This window comes from Phyllobates terribilis, unplaced genomic scaffold, assembly GCF_046119375.1.
Source record: "Phyllobates terribilis strain yellow unplaced genomic scaffold, ASM4611937v1 Scaffold_8__6_contigs__length_399053987, whole genome shotgun sequence".
Taxonomy (NCBI): domain Eukaryota; kingdom Metazoa; phylum Chordata; class Amphibia; order Anura; family Dendrobatidae; genus Phyllobates; species Phyllobates terribilis.
The window spans coordinates 387,817,520-387,834,078 of record NW_027362768.1 but is presented as its reverse complement, the minus strand read 5'-3'; the positions used below and the strand labels follow the sequence as shown (position 1 = coordinate 387,834,078).

At 56.2% G+C, this 16,559-nt stretch overlaps 1 protein-coding gene across 3 annotated transcripts; it reads left to right on the top strand.

Annotated features, from left to right (window-relative positions):
* Positions 1–1,772: 1,772 nt before the first annotated feature.
* Positions 1,773–16,222, top strand: IFRD2 (interferon related developmental regulator 2). Of its 3 annotated transcripts, XM_073645164.1 has the most exons (13): positions 1,774–1,988; positions 5,098–5,154; positions 7,106–7,222; positions 7,293–7,377; positions 7,447–7,571; positions 8,110–8,267; positions 8,335–8,385; positions 8,627–8,793; positions 11,058–11,163; positions 11,241–11,378; positions 11,555–11,683; positions 11,760–11,855; positions 14,692–16,219. In XM_073645164.1, exons 1-13 carry the CDS (start codon positions 1,934–1,936, stop codon positions 14,770–14,772), a joined length of 1,365 nt encoding a protein of 454 aa, XP_073501265.1. In that variant the 5' UTR covers positions 1,774–1,933; the 3' UTR covers positions 14,773–16,219. The 3 variants fall into 3 exon arrangements, with proteins under 3 accessions (XP_073501266.1, XP_073501265.1, XP_073501267.1); XM_073645165.1 differs by lacking the exon at positions 8,335–8,385 and having other exon boundaries at positions 1,773–1,988; positions 14,692–16,222; XM_073645166.1 differs by lacking the exon at positions 5,098–5,154 and having other exon boundaries at positions 1,780–1,988; positions 14,692–16,204.
* Positions 16,223–16,559: the final 337 nt, after the last annotated feature.

Here is a 16,559-nt window from a genome sequence, read left to right as displayed (position 1 = left end):
AGTTTGGTTCGGCTGCCGCAAGGAGTCTTCCCCAGAGCAGCGAGGGGCAATTTTCTATTTCAGTGACACATTTTTCAAAGCTTTACTGGACGAATATCCCTCCTGCGGATTTCCATCAATACGAGCAGGAAGCGGATTCATATTCTGATAACCCATGTAAAACCCGGTACGACCGCGCCCCGATGCCCCACGGAGTCACGTTCTGCCCTTTTCCTAGATGTTAATCCCACCGTGCGCCGGCGGTGCTGCAATTTATAACAGGATTTGTCCGGTGTGATGGCGCCAAATATAACGGAGGTCACGTTACCAGCGGCTGAAGTTACAGAGTCGGGGATGGGACGATTAACGCCTCCAGTTACATCGGATCTTCTGTGTGACCTGGAGGGCCACAGGGCACAGCAAGGAGACGCCGCAGGCGGGGAAGATACGGCCACAGGGCGCAGCAAGGACACACCGCAGGCGGAGCAGATATGGCCACAGGGCACAGCAAGGAGACGCCGCAGGCGGGGAAGATATGGCCACAGGGCGCAGCAAGGAGTCACCGCAGGCGGAGCAGATATGGCCACAGGGCACAGCAAGGAGACGAAGCAGGCGGAGCAGATACGGCCACAGGGCGCAGCAAGGAGACGAAGCAGGCGGAGCAGATACGGCCACATGGCGCAGCAAGGAGACGAAGCAGGCGGAGCAGATACGGCCACAGGGCGCAGCAAGGAGACGCCGCAGGCAGAGCAGATACGGCCACAGGGCGCAGCAAGGAGACGAAGCAGGCGGAGCAGATACGGCCACAGGGCGCAGCAAGGAGACGAAGCAGGCGGAGCAGATACGGCCACAGGGCGCAGCAAGGAGACGAAGCAGGCGGAGCAGATACGGCCACAGGGCGCAGCAAGGAGACGCCGCAGGCAGAGCAGATACGGCCACAGGGCGCAGCAAGGAGACGCCTCAGGCGGAGCAGATACAGCCACAGGGCGCAGCAAGGAGACGCCGCAGGCAGAGCAGATACGGCCACAGGGCACAGCAAGGAGACACCGCAGGCGGGGCAGATACAGCCACAGGGCGCAGCAAGGAGACGCCGCAGGCGGAGCAGATACGGCCACAGGGCGCAGCAAGGAGACACCGCAGGCGGAGCAGATACGGCCACAGGGCGCAGCAAGGAGACGCCGCAGGCGGAGCAGATACAGCCACAGGGCGCAGCAAGGAGACACCGCAGGCGGAGCAGATACGGCCACAGGGCGCAGCAAGGAGACACCGCAGGCGGAGCAGATACGGCCACAGGTCACATCACTGTATACATCCAGTCAGTTTCTTGGCGCATCCACCAGTAGCGGTGAGCTGAGCCCGATACACTGTTACGAATCCTCAGCTGTGTAGCAGCACTAGGTCAGGGCAGGCTTCCGGCCTCTGGGAGTCGTTTGGTCGGGTATGGTGTTCATGCAGCGGATTGTGGGAACTTTTCCAGTCAGTCATTATGGCGGATACAGCAACAACCGACGCCTCAGAGAAGCCAGAGCCAAACAGTTCACACATACAGTACATGGTTCTACAATAATGACAGAAACAGAAGTAAAGTCTGGAACAAAAGGATAAAGCGAAGCTAAACATGAGCAGCACGGACGGACTCTCCTCTCTCTCTCCTCAGGACGCTGGTTCCCATCTCTGCTCAGTTTTCGCGCACTTAGTTGCTAGGAGACGGTCAGCGGTGCCGCAGTGCACTCTGGTAGATGTATTTACTTCGGTCGAATATCAACTACAGTTCCCGGCATGCCCAGCCCTCAGTGCAGCGCGCCTGAGATCACAGTCCCAGGTGCTGCCGGGAGCTGTGGTTCTTCTGCTGGCTCGGTGACTGCAGGTGGCACTCGGAAAACTACACTTCCCGGCAGCCTGTGCGGAGGCCGAATCCCGGTCTAGAGTGGCACGCTAACAGCTGCTCAGAACCATGCCGCGGGCCCGGAGGAGAGCAGTGGCCGCCAAGAAGGGCAGCTCCAGCCGCGGTGAGAACACAGGGAGCGTGTGCGGGGAGGGAGCGGCGCTGAGGCTGGGAATGCTTCACTGGTAACAGCTGCTACTCCGGAGACTGCGAGCCCCCCCCCCTCCCCTGACAGCAGAAGCCCCCCCCCCTCCCCTGACAGCAGAAGCCCCCCCCCCTCCCCTGACAGCAGAAGCCCCCCCCCCCCCCTCCCCTCCCCTGACAGCAGAAGCCCCCCCCCCCCCCTCCCCTGACAGCAGAAGCCCCCCCCCCTCCCCTGACAGCAGAAGCCCCCCCCCCTCCCCTGACAGCAGAAGCCCCCCCCCTCCCCTGACAGCAGAAGCCCCCCCCCCTCCCCTGACAGCAGAAGCCCCCCCCCTGGCAGCAGAAGCCCCCCCCCCTCCCCTGACAGCAGAAGCCCCCCCCCTCCCCTGACAGCAGAAGCCCCCCCCTCCCCTGACAGCAGAAGCCCCCCCCCTCTCCTGACAGCAGAAGCCCCCCCCCCCTCCCCTGACAGCAGAAGCCCCCCCCCCTCCCCTGACAGCAGAAGCCCCCCCCCCTCCCCTGACAGCAGAAGCCCCCCCCCCTCCCCTGACAGCAGAAGCCCCCCCCCTCCCCTGACAGCAGAAGCCCCCCCCCCCTCCCCTGACAGCAGAAGCCCCCCCCCTCCCCTGACAGCAGAAGCCCCCCCCCTCCCCTGACAGCAGAAGCCCCCCCCCCCTCCCCTGACAGCAGAAGCCCCCCCCCCCTCCCCTGACAGCAGAAGCCCCCCCCCCTCCCCTGACAGCAGAAGCCCCCCCCCCTCCCCTGACAGCAGAAGCCCCCCCCCTCCCCTGACAGCAGAAGCCCCCCCCCCCTCCCCTGACAGCAGAAGCCCCCCCCTCCCCTGACAGCAGAAGCCCCCCCCCCTCCCCTGACAGCAGAAGCCCCCCCCCCTCCCCTGACAGCAGAAGCCCCCCCCCCTCCCCTGACAGCAGAAGCCCCCCCCCCTCCCCTGACAGCAGAAGCCCCCCCCCTCCCCTGACAGCAGAAGCCCCCCCCCCTCCCCTGACAGCAGAAGCCCCCCCCCTCCCCTGACAGCAGAAGCCCCCCCCCCTCCCCTGACAGCAGAAGCCCCCCCCCCTCCCCTGACAGCAGAAGCCCCCCCCCCCTCCCCTGACAGCAGAAGCCCCCCCCTCCCCTGACAGCAGAAGCCCTCCCCCCCTCCCCTGACAGCAGAAGCCCCCCCCCTCCCCTGACAGCAGAAGCCCCCCCCCCTCCCCTGACAGCAGAAGCCCCCCCCCCTCCCCTGACAGCAGAAGCCCCCCCCCTCCCCTGACAGCAGAAGCCCCCCCCCCTCCCCTGACAGCAGAAGCCCCCCCCCTCCCCTGACAGCAGAAGCCCCCCCCTCCCCTGACAGCAGAAGCCCCCCCCCTCCCCTGACAGCAGAAGCCCCCCCCTCCCCTGACAGCAGAAGCCCCCCCCTCCCCTGACAGCAGAAGCCCCCCCCCCCTCCCCTGACAGCAGAAGCCCCCCCCTCCCCTGACAGCAAAAGCCCCCCCCCCTCCCCTGACAGCAAAAGCCCCCCCCCCTCCCCTGACAGCAGAAGCCCCCCCCCTCCCCTGACAGCAGAAGCCCCCCCCCTCCCCTGACAGCAGAAGCCCCCCCCCTCCCCTGACAGCAGAAGCCCCCCCCTCCCCTGACAGCAGAAGCCCCCCCCTCCCCTGACAGCAGAAGCCCCCCCCCTCCCCTGACAGCAGAAGCCCCCCCCCTCCCCTGACAGCAAAAGCCCCCCCCCTCCCCTGACAGCAGAAGCCCCCCCCCCCTCCCCTGACAGCAGAAGCCCCCCCCCCTCCCCTGACAGCAGAAGCCCCCCCCCCCTCCCCTGACAGCAGAAGCCCCCCCCCTCCCCTGACAGCAGAAGCCCCCCCCTCCCCTGACAGCAGAAGCCCCCCCCCGACAGCAGAAGCCCCCCCCTCCCCTGACAGCAGAAGCCCCCCCCTCCCCTGACAGCAGAAGCCCCCCCCTCCCCTGACAGCAGAAGCCCCCCCTCCCCTGACAGCAGAAGCCCCCCCTCCCCTGACAGCAGAAGCCCCCCCTCCCCTGACAGCAGAAGCCCCCCCTCCCCTGACAGCAGAAGCCCCCCCTCCCCTGACAGCAGAAGCCCCCCCTCCCCTGACAGCAGAAGCCCCCCCTCCCCTGACAGCAGAAGCCCCCCCTCCCCTGACAGCAGAAGCCCCCCCTCCCCTGACAGCAGAAGCCCCCCCCTGACAGCAGAAGCCCCCCCTGACAGCAGAAGCCCCCCCCTCCCCTGACAGCAGAAGCCCCCCCCTCCCCTGACAGCAGAAGCCCCCCCCCTGACAGCAGAAGCCCCCCCCCTGACAGCAGAAGCCCCCCCCTGACAGCAGAAGCCCCCCCCCTGACAGCAGAAGCCCCCCCTGACAGCAGAAGCCCCCCCCTCCCCTGACAGCAGAAGCCCCCCCCCTCCCCTGACAGCAGAAGCCCCCTCCCCCCTCCCCTGACAGCAGAAGCCCCCTCCCCTGACAGCAGAAGCCCCCTCCCCTGACAGCAGAAGCCCCCTCCCCTGACAGCAGAAGCCCCCCTCCCCTCCCCTGACAGCAGAAGCCCCCCTCCCCTCCCCTGACAGCAGAAGCCCCCCTCCCCTCCCCTGACAGCAGAAGCCCCCCTCCCCTCCCCTGACAGCAGAAGCCCCCCTCCCCTCCCCTGACAGCAGAAGCCCCCCTCCCCTCCCCTGACAGCAGAAGCCCCCCTCCCCTCCCCTGACAGCAGAAGCCCCCCTCCCCTCCCCTGACAGCAGAAGCCCCCCTCCCCTGACAGCAGAAGCCCCCCTCCCCTGACAGCAGAAGCCCCCCTCCCCTGACAGCAGAAGCCCCCCTCCCCTCCCCTGACAGCAGAAGCCCCCCCCCTCCCCTGACAGCAGAAGGCCCCCCCCCCTCCCCTGACAGCAGAAGGCCCCCCCCCCCCCTCCCCTGACAGTGGAGCCAGGACCAGCCGGTGTGGGGGGTACACGGAGAGCTTTGGCCCCGGGGTCCAGTGGTGTTGGGGGTCACTTACAGGGTTGTAAACTTCTGTATTGCGGGGTCTCCAGATTCCTTCCCTCCCTGTGACCTGTTTGTCCCCATCCCCCACCGCAGGGTCCCTGAGACAAGAGCTGCTGCTGAAGGTGTCTGATAAACTCAACCTGAGCAAAGGTACCGCAGCATGTTCCACCCCACAGTACATGGTGCCACCCGTGACGCCTCCACGGTGCATGGCGCCACCCGTGTCACCTCTACTGCGCATGGCTCCGCCCGCCACCCGAGTCACCTCCACGGCGCATGGCTCCGCCCGCCACCCGTGTCACCTTCACGGCGCATGGCTCCGCCCGCCACCCAAGTCACCTCCACGGCACATGCCGCCACCCGAGTCACCTCCACGGCGCATGGCTCCGCCCGCCACCCGTGTCACCTCCACGGCGCATGGCTCCGCCCGCCACCCGTGTCACCTCCACGGCGCATGGCTCCGCCCGCCACCCGTGTCACCTCCACGGCGCATGGCTCCGCCCGCCACCCGAGTCACCTCCACGGCGCATGGCTCCGCCCGCCACCCGAGTCACCTCCACGGCGCATGGCTCCGCCCGCCACCCGAGTCACCTCCACGGCGCATGGCTCCGCCCGCCACCCGTGTCACCTCCACGGCGCATGGCTCCGCCCGCCACCCGAGTCACCTCCACGGCGCATGGCTCCGCCCGCCACCCGAGTCACCTCCACGGCGCATGGCTCCGCCCGCCACCCGAGTCACCTCCACGGCGCATGGCTCCGCCCGCCACCCGAGTCACCTCCACGGCGCATGGCTCCGCCCGCCACCCGTGTCACCTCCACGGCGGCACCCGAGTCACCTCCACGGCGCATGGCGGCACCCGTGTCACCTCCAGGGCGCCACCCGTGTCACCTCCACGGCGCCACCCGTGTCACCTCCACGGCGCATGGCGGCACCCGTGTCACCTCCACGGCCCATGTTGCCGCCCTCCAACCGCCTCCTTTCCCTGCATGGCGCACACTGTATCCGCTCCGCGCGTCGTCAGGCCATGGTCACATTATGTATGGCAGCCATGTCAGCGTTGTTTCCTCATCCCCCAGATTCCTTGGCTGCCGTCTGTGGGGGGCTGAGGGAGCTGCCGTCTGTGTGTGTGGGGGGGGGGGCTACCGACACAAGTTTCCTTCCCTGCACCATGATGTAGAGGGGTGCGGGGCGGCGCTGCCCGAGGGTCTTTCCCGTCCGCTGTATATAATCACCAAATAATGACATCTTTGCAGATTTTTAATACATTTTGGGGAGACGATATTCGGATTGGAGTCGGAGGCGGCAGATTTCACCCGTTGCGCACATCGGGGGTGAACGGACGCAGCCGGCGCGGTGATCTCCCCAGTTATAGCCATAAGTACAATACATCCGTCAGGCGGATGGTGGCCACGCCCCTTCCAGTTAACCCCACCCACTTTTCAGAAATGGCGCAAAGAAAAATAAATTCCACCTATTGTGTTTTACTCCATCTAAGATCTCTGCTTACTGTCAGTGAGTTGTCTGCAGGCTAAAAATCTCTCCCGACCTCATCCTGCTCACAGCTGCGGGTTTGTTACTATGTATCATTGTAGATGAGAGAGATTTGTAGAGCATAGTCCACAATGATACATTGTAACAACCCCTCAGCTGTGTGAGCAGGACCGGAATGTTCCCATTCACCGGCTGTGAGAGGGGCGCAGACTTTTTGCTCTGCATTGTGCGGGACGTCGTGGCGCTGCTGCCTCTCACTTATTCCCCAGCACTGCACACATGACTCTGCAGGGTTCCTGCGTACGCCTGCACACACACAACGCATGTGATGTTCGGATCCCCGCAGTGCGGGCGCGGCCGTGCTTCCAGAATAACCACCTGCTATAATGGGAAGGCCTCGGTGGCCTCCGCTCGGGTTGTGGGCTGCTGTAGAGGGGTCACGCAGTTCATGTGACGCCTGCAGGCCCCGGGCTGATCGAGTCCAAACAGAGAATTTAAAGGAACAGTGCACCTGAAATTCCAGGGCAGCGCTGTAGTGTGCGCTCCCCCTGTGCGTCTCCTCCGCGTTCACTGTTCGCACATCAGCCCTGATACATTTTCTGATTTCAGGGTCTCGGGCTGGCACGCGGGCGGACTCGGAGGCCAGCGAGGATGAAGGTGCCAGTGATGTCCTCAGTCACTGCAGCAGCGCCAGTGAGAGTGTCAGTGTGGCCGAGGAGGGCTCAGGTGAGTGGCCGCGCGGCGTGGCGTCACCGTGTACACGGGCTGAAATATGACGGATTATAACCCCCATCAGGCAGTGACGCGCAGGATTTGCTGTCGGCTCAGGAGCAGCGAGAAGACAAGCTGAAGGAAGATATCGACAATCTGTCTGATAAGAGGTGAGGTGTCGGGACTGTGGCGCAGGCAGGTTTCTGGATCTTGTGTCTTCTAATCATTGTTACTTACAGCACAAAAACCCGAGTGACGGCGCTGAGCAGCGTGCGGCTCGCTCTGTCCTCGCAGGTCCTCGGCGATTTCCTGGCAGAGAGAAGAGTCACCCTGACCGACGCCCTGGAGCGCTGCCTGAAAAAAGGTAACGAGGTCTCAGAGATCGGCCGGGGCTGGGGGGCCCACCGTCAGAGATCGGCCGGGGCTGGGGGGCCCACCGTCAGAGATCGGCCGGGGCTGGGGGCCCCACCGTCAGAGATCGGCCGGGGCTGGGGGGCCCCACCGTCAGAGATCGGCCGGGGCTGGGGGCCCCACCGTCAGAGATCGGCCGGGGCTGGGGGGCCCCACCGTCAGAGATCGGCCGGGGCTGGGGGGCCCCACCGTCAGAGATCGGCCGGGGCTGGGGGGCCCCACCGTCAGAGATCGGCCGGGGCTGGGGGGCCCCACCGTCAGAGATCGGCCGGGGCTGGGGGGCCCCACCGTCAGAGATCGGCCGGGGCTGGGGGGCCCCACCGTCAGAGATCGGCCGGGGCTGGGGGGCCCCACCGTCAGAGATCGGCCGGGGCTGGGGGGCCCCACCGTCAGAGATCGGCCGGGGCTGGGGGGCCCCACCGTCAGAGATCGGCCGGGGCTGGGGGCCCACCGGCCATGAAGTAACCCTTTCCTGTCTGTCCGCTTTCTAGGGAAGGATGAGGAGCAGTCTCTGGCGGCCGCTGTCCTCTCTCTTCTCTGTGTACAGCTGGGTTCTGGTTCGGAGGGTGAAGATGTCTTCCACTGTCTGAGGCCGATCCTCGTCAGCATCCTGACTGACTGCAGCGCTGGCGTGGCGGCTCGGCAGGGTGTAAGTAGGGGATGGGTGATGGTGAACGTTCCTCATCCTGTCTCCTCATCCTCCCTTCTCCTTGCAGTGCGCCTCCGCCCTTGGCCTGTGCTGCTTTATCGCTGCTGCGGATGTGGAGGTACGACGCTCGCTTTTTTATATTGTGCCTTGCTGCAGGGAGGAAGGGGTTAAATAACATTGGTGCGGGGTCCTGGGGATGGCTCCTTTGGATACAGGGCAGAGTGTTAGCCCAGCGCCCAGGCCACCTCTTCATGCTGAGGTTCGGTGGGCTCTGCCATGACGGTGATATTTGGGCCTAAGCGGCGCTGGCGTGCGGTCAGTGTAATGAGGGTGTGACGGGCGATCTGCGTCTCTTCCAGGATCTGGTCTCCTGTCTCTGCGTCCTGGAGGGAATATTAACTGTACTGTACGCCGAGAACAATGGCACCCCGCCAACACAGCAGGGCCTGGTCTGTGCTGCCATGCAGTCCTGGGCATTGCTGCTGACCATCTGTCCTGCCAGCCGGATCCAGAAGACCCTGGAGAGGTGAGCGCCAACAGCGGGCAGAGACAGCGGGCCTTATACATCCCGTGTAGTGATATGGAGCATGGTATAACCTGGGCATCTCCTGTATATAATTATATATGTACAGCTGGTATAACCCGGGCATCTCCTGTATATAACTGTATATGTACAGCTGGTATAACCCGGGCATCTCATGTATATAACAATATATGTACAGCTGGTATAACCCGGGCATCTCCTGTATATAACTATATATGTACAGCTGGTATAACCTGGGCATCTCCTGTATATAACTATATATGTACAGCTGGTATAACCTGGGCATCTCCTGTATATAACTGTATATGTACAGCTGGTATAACCTGGGCATCTCCTGTATATAACTATATATGTATAGCTGGTATAACCTGGGCATCTCCTGTATATAACAATATATGTACAGCTGGTATAACCCGGGCATCTCCTGTATATAACTATATATGTACAGCTGGTATAACCCGGGCATCTCCTGTATATAACTATATATGTACAGCTGGTATAACCTGGGCATCTCCTGTATATAACTATATATGTACAGCTGGTATAACCTGGGCATCTCCTGTATATAACTGTATATGTACAGCTGGTATAACCTGGGCATCTCCTGTATATAACTATATATGTATAGCTGGTATAACCTGGGCATCTCCTGTATATAACTGTATATGTACAGCTGGTATAACCCGGGTATCTCCTGTATATAATTATATATGTATAGCTGGTATAACCTGGGCATCTCCTGTATATAACTATATATGTACAGCTGGTATAACCTGGGCATCTCCTGTATATAACTGTATATGTACAGCTGGTATAACCCGGGTATCTCCTGTATATAATTATATATGTATAGCTGGTATAACCTGGGCATCTACTGTATATAACTATATATGTACAGCTGGTATAACCCGGGCATCTCCTGTATATAACTATATATGTACAGCTGGTATAACCTGGGCATCTCCTGTATATAACTGTATATGTACAGCTGGTATAACCCGGGCATCTCATGTATATAACAATATATGTACAGCTGGTATAACCCGGGCATCTCCTGTATATAACTGTATATGTACAGCTGGTATAACCCGGGTATCTCCTGTATATAATTATATATGTACAGCTGGTATAACCCGGGTATCTCCTGTATATAATTATATATGTACAGCTGGTGTAACCTGGGCATCTCCTGTATATAATTATATATGTACAGCTGGTATAACCCGGGCATCTCCTGTATATAACTATATATGTATAGCTGGTATAACCTGGGCATCTCCTGTATATAACTGTATATGTACAGCTGGTATAACCCGGGTATCTCCTGTATATAATTGTATATGTATAGCTGGTATAACCTGGGCATCTCCTGTATATAACTATATATGTACAGCTGGTATAACCCGGGCATCTCCTGTATATAACTATATATGTACAGCTGGTATAACCTGGGCATCTCCTGTATATAACTGTATATGTACAGCTGGTATAACCCGGGTATCTCCTGTATATAATTATATATGTATAGCTGGTATAACCTGGGCATCTACTGTATATAACTATATATGTACAGCTGGTATAACCCGGGCATCTCCTGTATATAACTATATATGTACAGCTGGTATAACCTGGGCATCTCCTGTATATAACTGTATATGTACAGCTGGTATAACCCGGGCATCTCATGTATATAACAATATATGTACAGCTGGTATAACCTGGGCATCTCCTGTATATAACTGTATATGTACAGCTGGTATAACCCGGGTATCTCCTGTATATAATTATATATGTACAGCTGGTATAACCCGGGTATCTCCTGTATATAATTATATATGTACAGCTGGTATAACCCGGGCATCTCCTGTATATAATTATATATGTACAGCTGGTATAACCCGGGTATCTCCTGTATATAATTATATATGTACAGCTGGTATAACCCGGGTATCTCCTGTATATAATTATATATGTACAGCTGGTATAACCCGGGTATCTCCTGTATATAATTATATATGTACAGCTGGTATAACCTGGGCATCTCCTGTATATAATTATATATGTACAGCTGGTATAACCTGGGCATATACAGTATATAATTATATATGTACAGCTGGTATAACCTGGGCATATACAGTATATAATTATATATGTACAGCTGGTATAACCTGGGCATCTCCTGTATATATCTGTAGAGGGTATAACCTGGGCATGTGATACTAATGTGCTCTCCTCCTGTCTCGCAGCCATCTTCCCCGCCTGTCTGCCGTCCTGTCCTGTGAGAGCGTCAGTCTTCGTATCGCGGCCGGCGAGTTGCTGGCTCTCCTGTACGAGGTGGCCCGTGACCTGGATGTAGGTCGCGCCTGGTGGTCGTGTACACGGCAGAACATGTCGGACCCGTGTCTCATCGTCGCCCTGTATTCCCGCAGGAGGATTTCTACTCTGAGGACACGGACGCGCTGTGTGTGACGCTGAAGCAGCTGGCCACCGACAGCAACAAATACCGAGCCAAGACCGACCGCAGGAAGCAGCGCTCCGTCTTCAGGGACGTCCTGCACTACATAGAGGTACCGCGTATGAGATGAGCGCCCACGCCTTGTACCGCCGGCAATGCCCGTGCAGATTACCGGATGCACCTAGATTGCAGGACATGGCATCACCCCTTTAATGGAATTTGCAGATTATTGGGCGCTGGATTATTGGCCTTCTAATAGAATGATTGGAAACGTTTCTCCCTCCACAGAACAACGAATACCAAGCGGAGACCATAAAGTTTGGTCTGGAAGTGATGTTTGTGGACAGCTGGGCGCGCCGGAGGACGTACGGCTTGTTTAAAGAGGCGCTCGGCTCGGGGGTGCGCCACCACCTGCAGGTAAGTGGCTGACCGCTGCGAGGTGGCGCCTCCTGCAGCCCACACACTGACACTGCTGTTATGTGTCTCCACCCAGTACAACGAGGTTCTGAGGGACATCTTCTCTCTGGGGCCCCCGCTGGTCCTGGACGCCGCAGCAATCAAAGCCAGTAAAATCTCAAGAGTGGAGAAGGTGACACCCGGGGGTCTCGCGTGATGGTGGGGTGGGGGGGTTGTAATGCCCGTGGGGGCGGCATGTAACTCGTCGTCTCGCCCAGTGAAAGCTCCGTGGTTCATACAGTACAAACCAAAAGTTTGGACACACCTTCCCATTTAAAGATTTTTCTGTATGGCGTAGCCCCCCATCACTCTCCTTCTTGGTCAAATAGCCCTTACACAGCCTGGAGGTGTTTGGGGTCATTGTCCTGTTGAAAAATAAATGATGGTCCAACTAAACGCAAACCGGATGGAATAGCATGCCGCTGCAAGAAGCTGTGGTAGCCATGCTGGTTCAGTATGCCTTCAATTTTGAATAAATCCCCAACAGTGTCACCAGCAAAGCCCCCCCACACCATCACACCTCCCCCTCCATGCTTCACGGTGGGAACCAGGCATGTAGAGTCCATCCGTTCACCTTTTCTGCGTTGCACAAAGACACGGTGGTTGGAACCAAAGATCTCAAATTTGGACTCATCAGACCAAAGCACAGATTTCCACTGGTCTAATGTCCATTCCTTGTGTTCTTTAGCCCAAACAAGTCTCTTCTGCTTGTTGCCGGTCCTTAGCAGTGGTTTCCTAGCAGCTATTTTACCATGAAGGCCTGCTGCACAAAGTCTCCTCTTAACAGTTGTTGTAGAGATGTGTCTGCTGCTAGAACTCTGTGTGGCATTGACCTGGTCTCTAATCTGAGCTGCTGTTAACCTGCGATTTCTGAGGCTGGTGACTCGGATAAACTTATCCTCAGAAGCAGAGGTGACTCTTGGTCTTCCTTTCCTGGGGCGGTCCTCATGTGAGCCAGTTTCTTTGTAGCGCTTGATGGTTTTTGCAACTGCACTTGAGGACACTTTCAAAGTTTTCCCAATTTTTCGGACTGACTGACCTTCATTTCTTAAAGTAATGATGGCCACTCGTTTTTCTTTACTTAGCTGCTTTTTTCTTGCCATAATACAAATTCTAACAGTCTATTCAGTAGGACTATCAGCTGTGTATCCACCAGACTTCTGCACAACACAACTGATGGTCCCAACCCCATTTATAAGGCAAGAAATCCCACTTATTAATCCTGACAGGGCACACCTGTGAAGTGAAAACCATTTCTGGTGACGACCTCTTGAAGCTCATCAAGAGAATGCCAAGAGTGTGCAAAGCAGTCATCAAAGCAAAAGGTGGCTACTGTGAAGACCCTAGAATATAAGACATATTTTCAGTGGTTTCACACTTTTTTGTTAAGTATATAATTCCACATGTGGTAATTCATAGTTTTGATGCCTTCAGTGTGAATGTACAATTTTCATAGTCATGAAAATACAGAAAAATATTTAAATGAGAAGGTGTGTCCAAACTTTTGCTCTGTACTGTATATGTTGTCACACTCCTTGCTGTCAGTAAGTTGAAACTATTGTGCACAGCTAGAAGCCAAATTCAGTCTGGACAGTCAGCTGGGAGTTTGTTACAATGTATCAGTGCTGGTACAGGATCATTGCCCATTGCATGACACCTATACATTGTACCAAACCCGCAGCTGTGAGCAGAATTGGTCAAGAGGCGTTTTCACTCCTGCGTCTGTGTAATGACATTTCCATTCAATATCGGTAAGCAGAAATCGTATAAGGCTGTGTGCCCACGATGCGTTTTTTTAAGTGTTTCCGCAGCGGCAATTCCGCTGCAGAAACGCTTAAAAAACGCTTGGTAGAAGGTCTGCCATGTTCCCCAATGATAATCCGCTGTGCTGTGCACGTGCTACAGAAATTTCCGCTGCGGATTATCATTGCGGAAAAATCCGCAGCACTACCAATTATTTTGCGGAATCGCGACTTTCATTGGAACGCATGTAATCCGCATCACTGCATCTGTACATGCGGATAACATGCATTTCAATGTGCGGATGGTACCCGGGTGTGGAGGACAGGAGACTCTCCTCCAGACCCGGGTACCATAGTACCTGTAAAAAAAAAAAAGAATAAAATAAAAAATATACATTATACTTACCTTCTGATGGCCCCCGATGTCTTTATCCGATGCGTCCTGGCTTGCCGGCAGCTCGCGATGGTCTAAAAGGACCTTCCATGACGTCATTTAGTCATGTGACGGGTCACGCGACCGCCAACGTCAGCGGTCGCGTGACCCGTCACATGACTAAATGACGTCATGGAAGGTCCTTTTAGACCACCGCGAGACATCAGGGACACCGGACGGATTGGATAAGGACACTGGGGGCCATCAGAAGGTAAGTATAGATTTATTTTTTACCATTCTCTCGGGTCACACTATATATGCCGGTTGCATGGATTTATATAGTGTGACCAAGTTGTCAAGCACTTTCCAAGTGATGCTAAAATCACAACCCGCATGCGGAAATGCAAGTGAAAAACGCTTCACATCCACATGTCCCTGGCAGGAAAACGCATGCGCAATCCGCATGCACAATCCACATGCGTTTTTTCTGCCAGGGAGATGCAGAAACGCTCAGGAAAAATCCGGAGCATTTCTGCATCGTGGGCACATAGCCTTAATGTTGAGGAATTGAGAACCAGGCGATGAGATCTGCAGAACGTCTCATTTATCTGATCTAGTGATCCTTGCAGCAGATCTCCCTTTACATGCACAATCGCAGATTCCTGGATTAATCACTGATCCGTGAGATGTTGTGTACTCTGTTCACACCCAGAGCTGCACTCTTAATTCTGCTAGTTCATCTCTGGCCCTGAGCCCTTACATCTCCATGCTGCCCCCTGCTGGTTCAGTGTTCTGCCTGATCTGCCCTCTTGCGTCTGGATATTTGGCCTCATTTCTCCTTTTTCTCCCCTCAGCATTTGGTGAATTCTGCCGCCTTCAAAGCCAGAACTAAAGCGCGGAGCCGGGTGCGGGACAAGCGGGCGGACGTCTTATAAGCAGCCGCTGTGGCTCCAGGAGTCGGCCGCGTCCTACTGACCGCTTTATCTATGTAATATCCTCTCGTGGCCGGAGTAATGATCTGCAGCCCAGAGCGTTGCTCCTTTTCTGGGTGAGAGAAGAGGACGATGGCCGCTGTTCTGGTGACGGCCGGATGGTTTTATGAAGACTCGTGTTTTTAGATTGATGGCCGGAGCCACGTCCGTCCGGAGCGCCCCTCACCAACGTGCTTTATCCACCCCCAGCCGCCGCCGCAGGAATATGTCTGACACCGGCTTGTCTGTGCCGCCGCCGCGGGAATGGACGATTAATGAAGTTTTAGCAGTTGATTTTAGCCAAAAATCTGTGGATCTGGGGCCGAGGGGAGAGGGGTGAAAGCCACCGAGACCCCCGATATCTGAGCTGCAGGCAAGGATAAGGCGGCTCCGCTTCTTCCAGGAAGAGAAGGAGCTGCACTCACCAAGCAACGAGGGGTTAAAGAGCAATCCCATCTGCCCTCGCCCACCCACAAAGTGATCGCAGAGGGGACGGCTCCAATGTTTACTACTCCTGTAGCCCAACACTATACAGCGCCCCCCGGAGGGAACGGGAAAAGCCAAACTTACCCAAAGTCTAAAAGAAAATGTCATGTCACAACTGCAATCTAATATATATGCAGATTGTATCCTAGAGAGACGCTGTGGCAGGAACGTGTTATCCTCCGGAGCTGCACTCACTATTCTTCTGGTGCAGTCACTGTGTACATACATTACTGATCCTGAGTTACATCCTGTATTATACTTCAGAGCTGCACTCACTATTCTGCTGGTGCAGTCACTGTGTACATAGATTACATTACTGATCCTGAGTTACATCCTGTATTATACTCCAGAGCTGCACTCACTATTCTGCTGGTGCAGTCACTGTGTACATAGATTACATTACTGATCCTGAGTTACATCCTGTATTATACTCCAGAGCTGCACTCACTATTCTGCTGGTGCAGTCACTGTGTACATAGATTACATTACTGATCCTGAGTTACATCCTGTATTATACTCCAGAGCTGCACTCACTATTCTGCTGGTGCAGTCACTGTGTACATACATTACATTACTGATCCTGAGTTACATCCTGTATTATACTCCAGAGCTGCACTCACTATTCTGCTGGTGCAGTCACTGTGTACATACATTACTGATCCTGAGTTACATCCTGTATTATACTCCAGAGCTGCACTCACTATTCTGCTGGTGCAGTCACTGTGTACATACATTACTGATCCTGAATTACATCCTGTATTATACTCCAGAGCTGCACTCACTATTCTGCTGGTGCAGTCACTGTATACATACATTACATTACTGATCCTGAGTTACATCCTGTATTATACTCCAGAGCTGCACTCACTATTCTGCTGGTGCAGTCACTGTGTACATACATTACATTACTGATCCTGAGTTACATCCTGTATTATACTCCAGAGCAGCACTCACTATTCTGCTGGTGCAGTCACTGTGTACATACATTACATTACTGATCCTGAGTTACATCCTGTATTATCCTCCAGAGCTGCACTCACTATTCTGCTGGTGCAGTCACTGTGTACATACATTACATTACTGATCCTGAGTTACTGCCTGTATTATACTCCAGAGCTGCACTCACTATTCTGCTGGTGCAGTCACTGTGTACATACATTACATTGCTGATCCTGAGTTACAGCCTGTATTCTACACAGTGACTGCACCAGCAGAATAGTGAGTGCAGCTCTGGAGTATAACACAGGAGGTAACTCAGGATCAGT

What these genes read in the sequence shown, in the direction of transcription:
- IFRD2 (XM_073645164.1), top strand. Translation starts at nt 1,934, where the DNA reads ATGCCGCGGGCCCGGAGGAGAGCAGTGGCCGCCAAGAAGGGCAGCTCC. An exon ending in TAAACTCAACCTGAGCAAAG is followed by an intron (nt 5,155 to 7,105) that starts GTACCGCAGCAT and finishes TTCTGATTTCAG; the next exon opens with GGTCTCGGGCTGGCACGCGG. An exon ending in ACGTCCTGCACTACATAGAG is followed by an intron (nt 11,379 to 11,554) that starts GTACCGCGTATG and finishes CTCCCTCCACAG; the next exon opens with AACAACGAATACCAAGCGGA.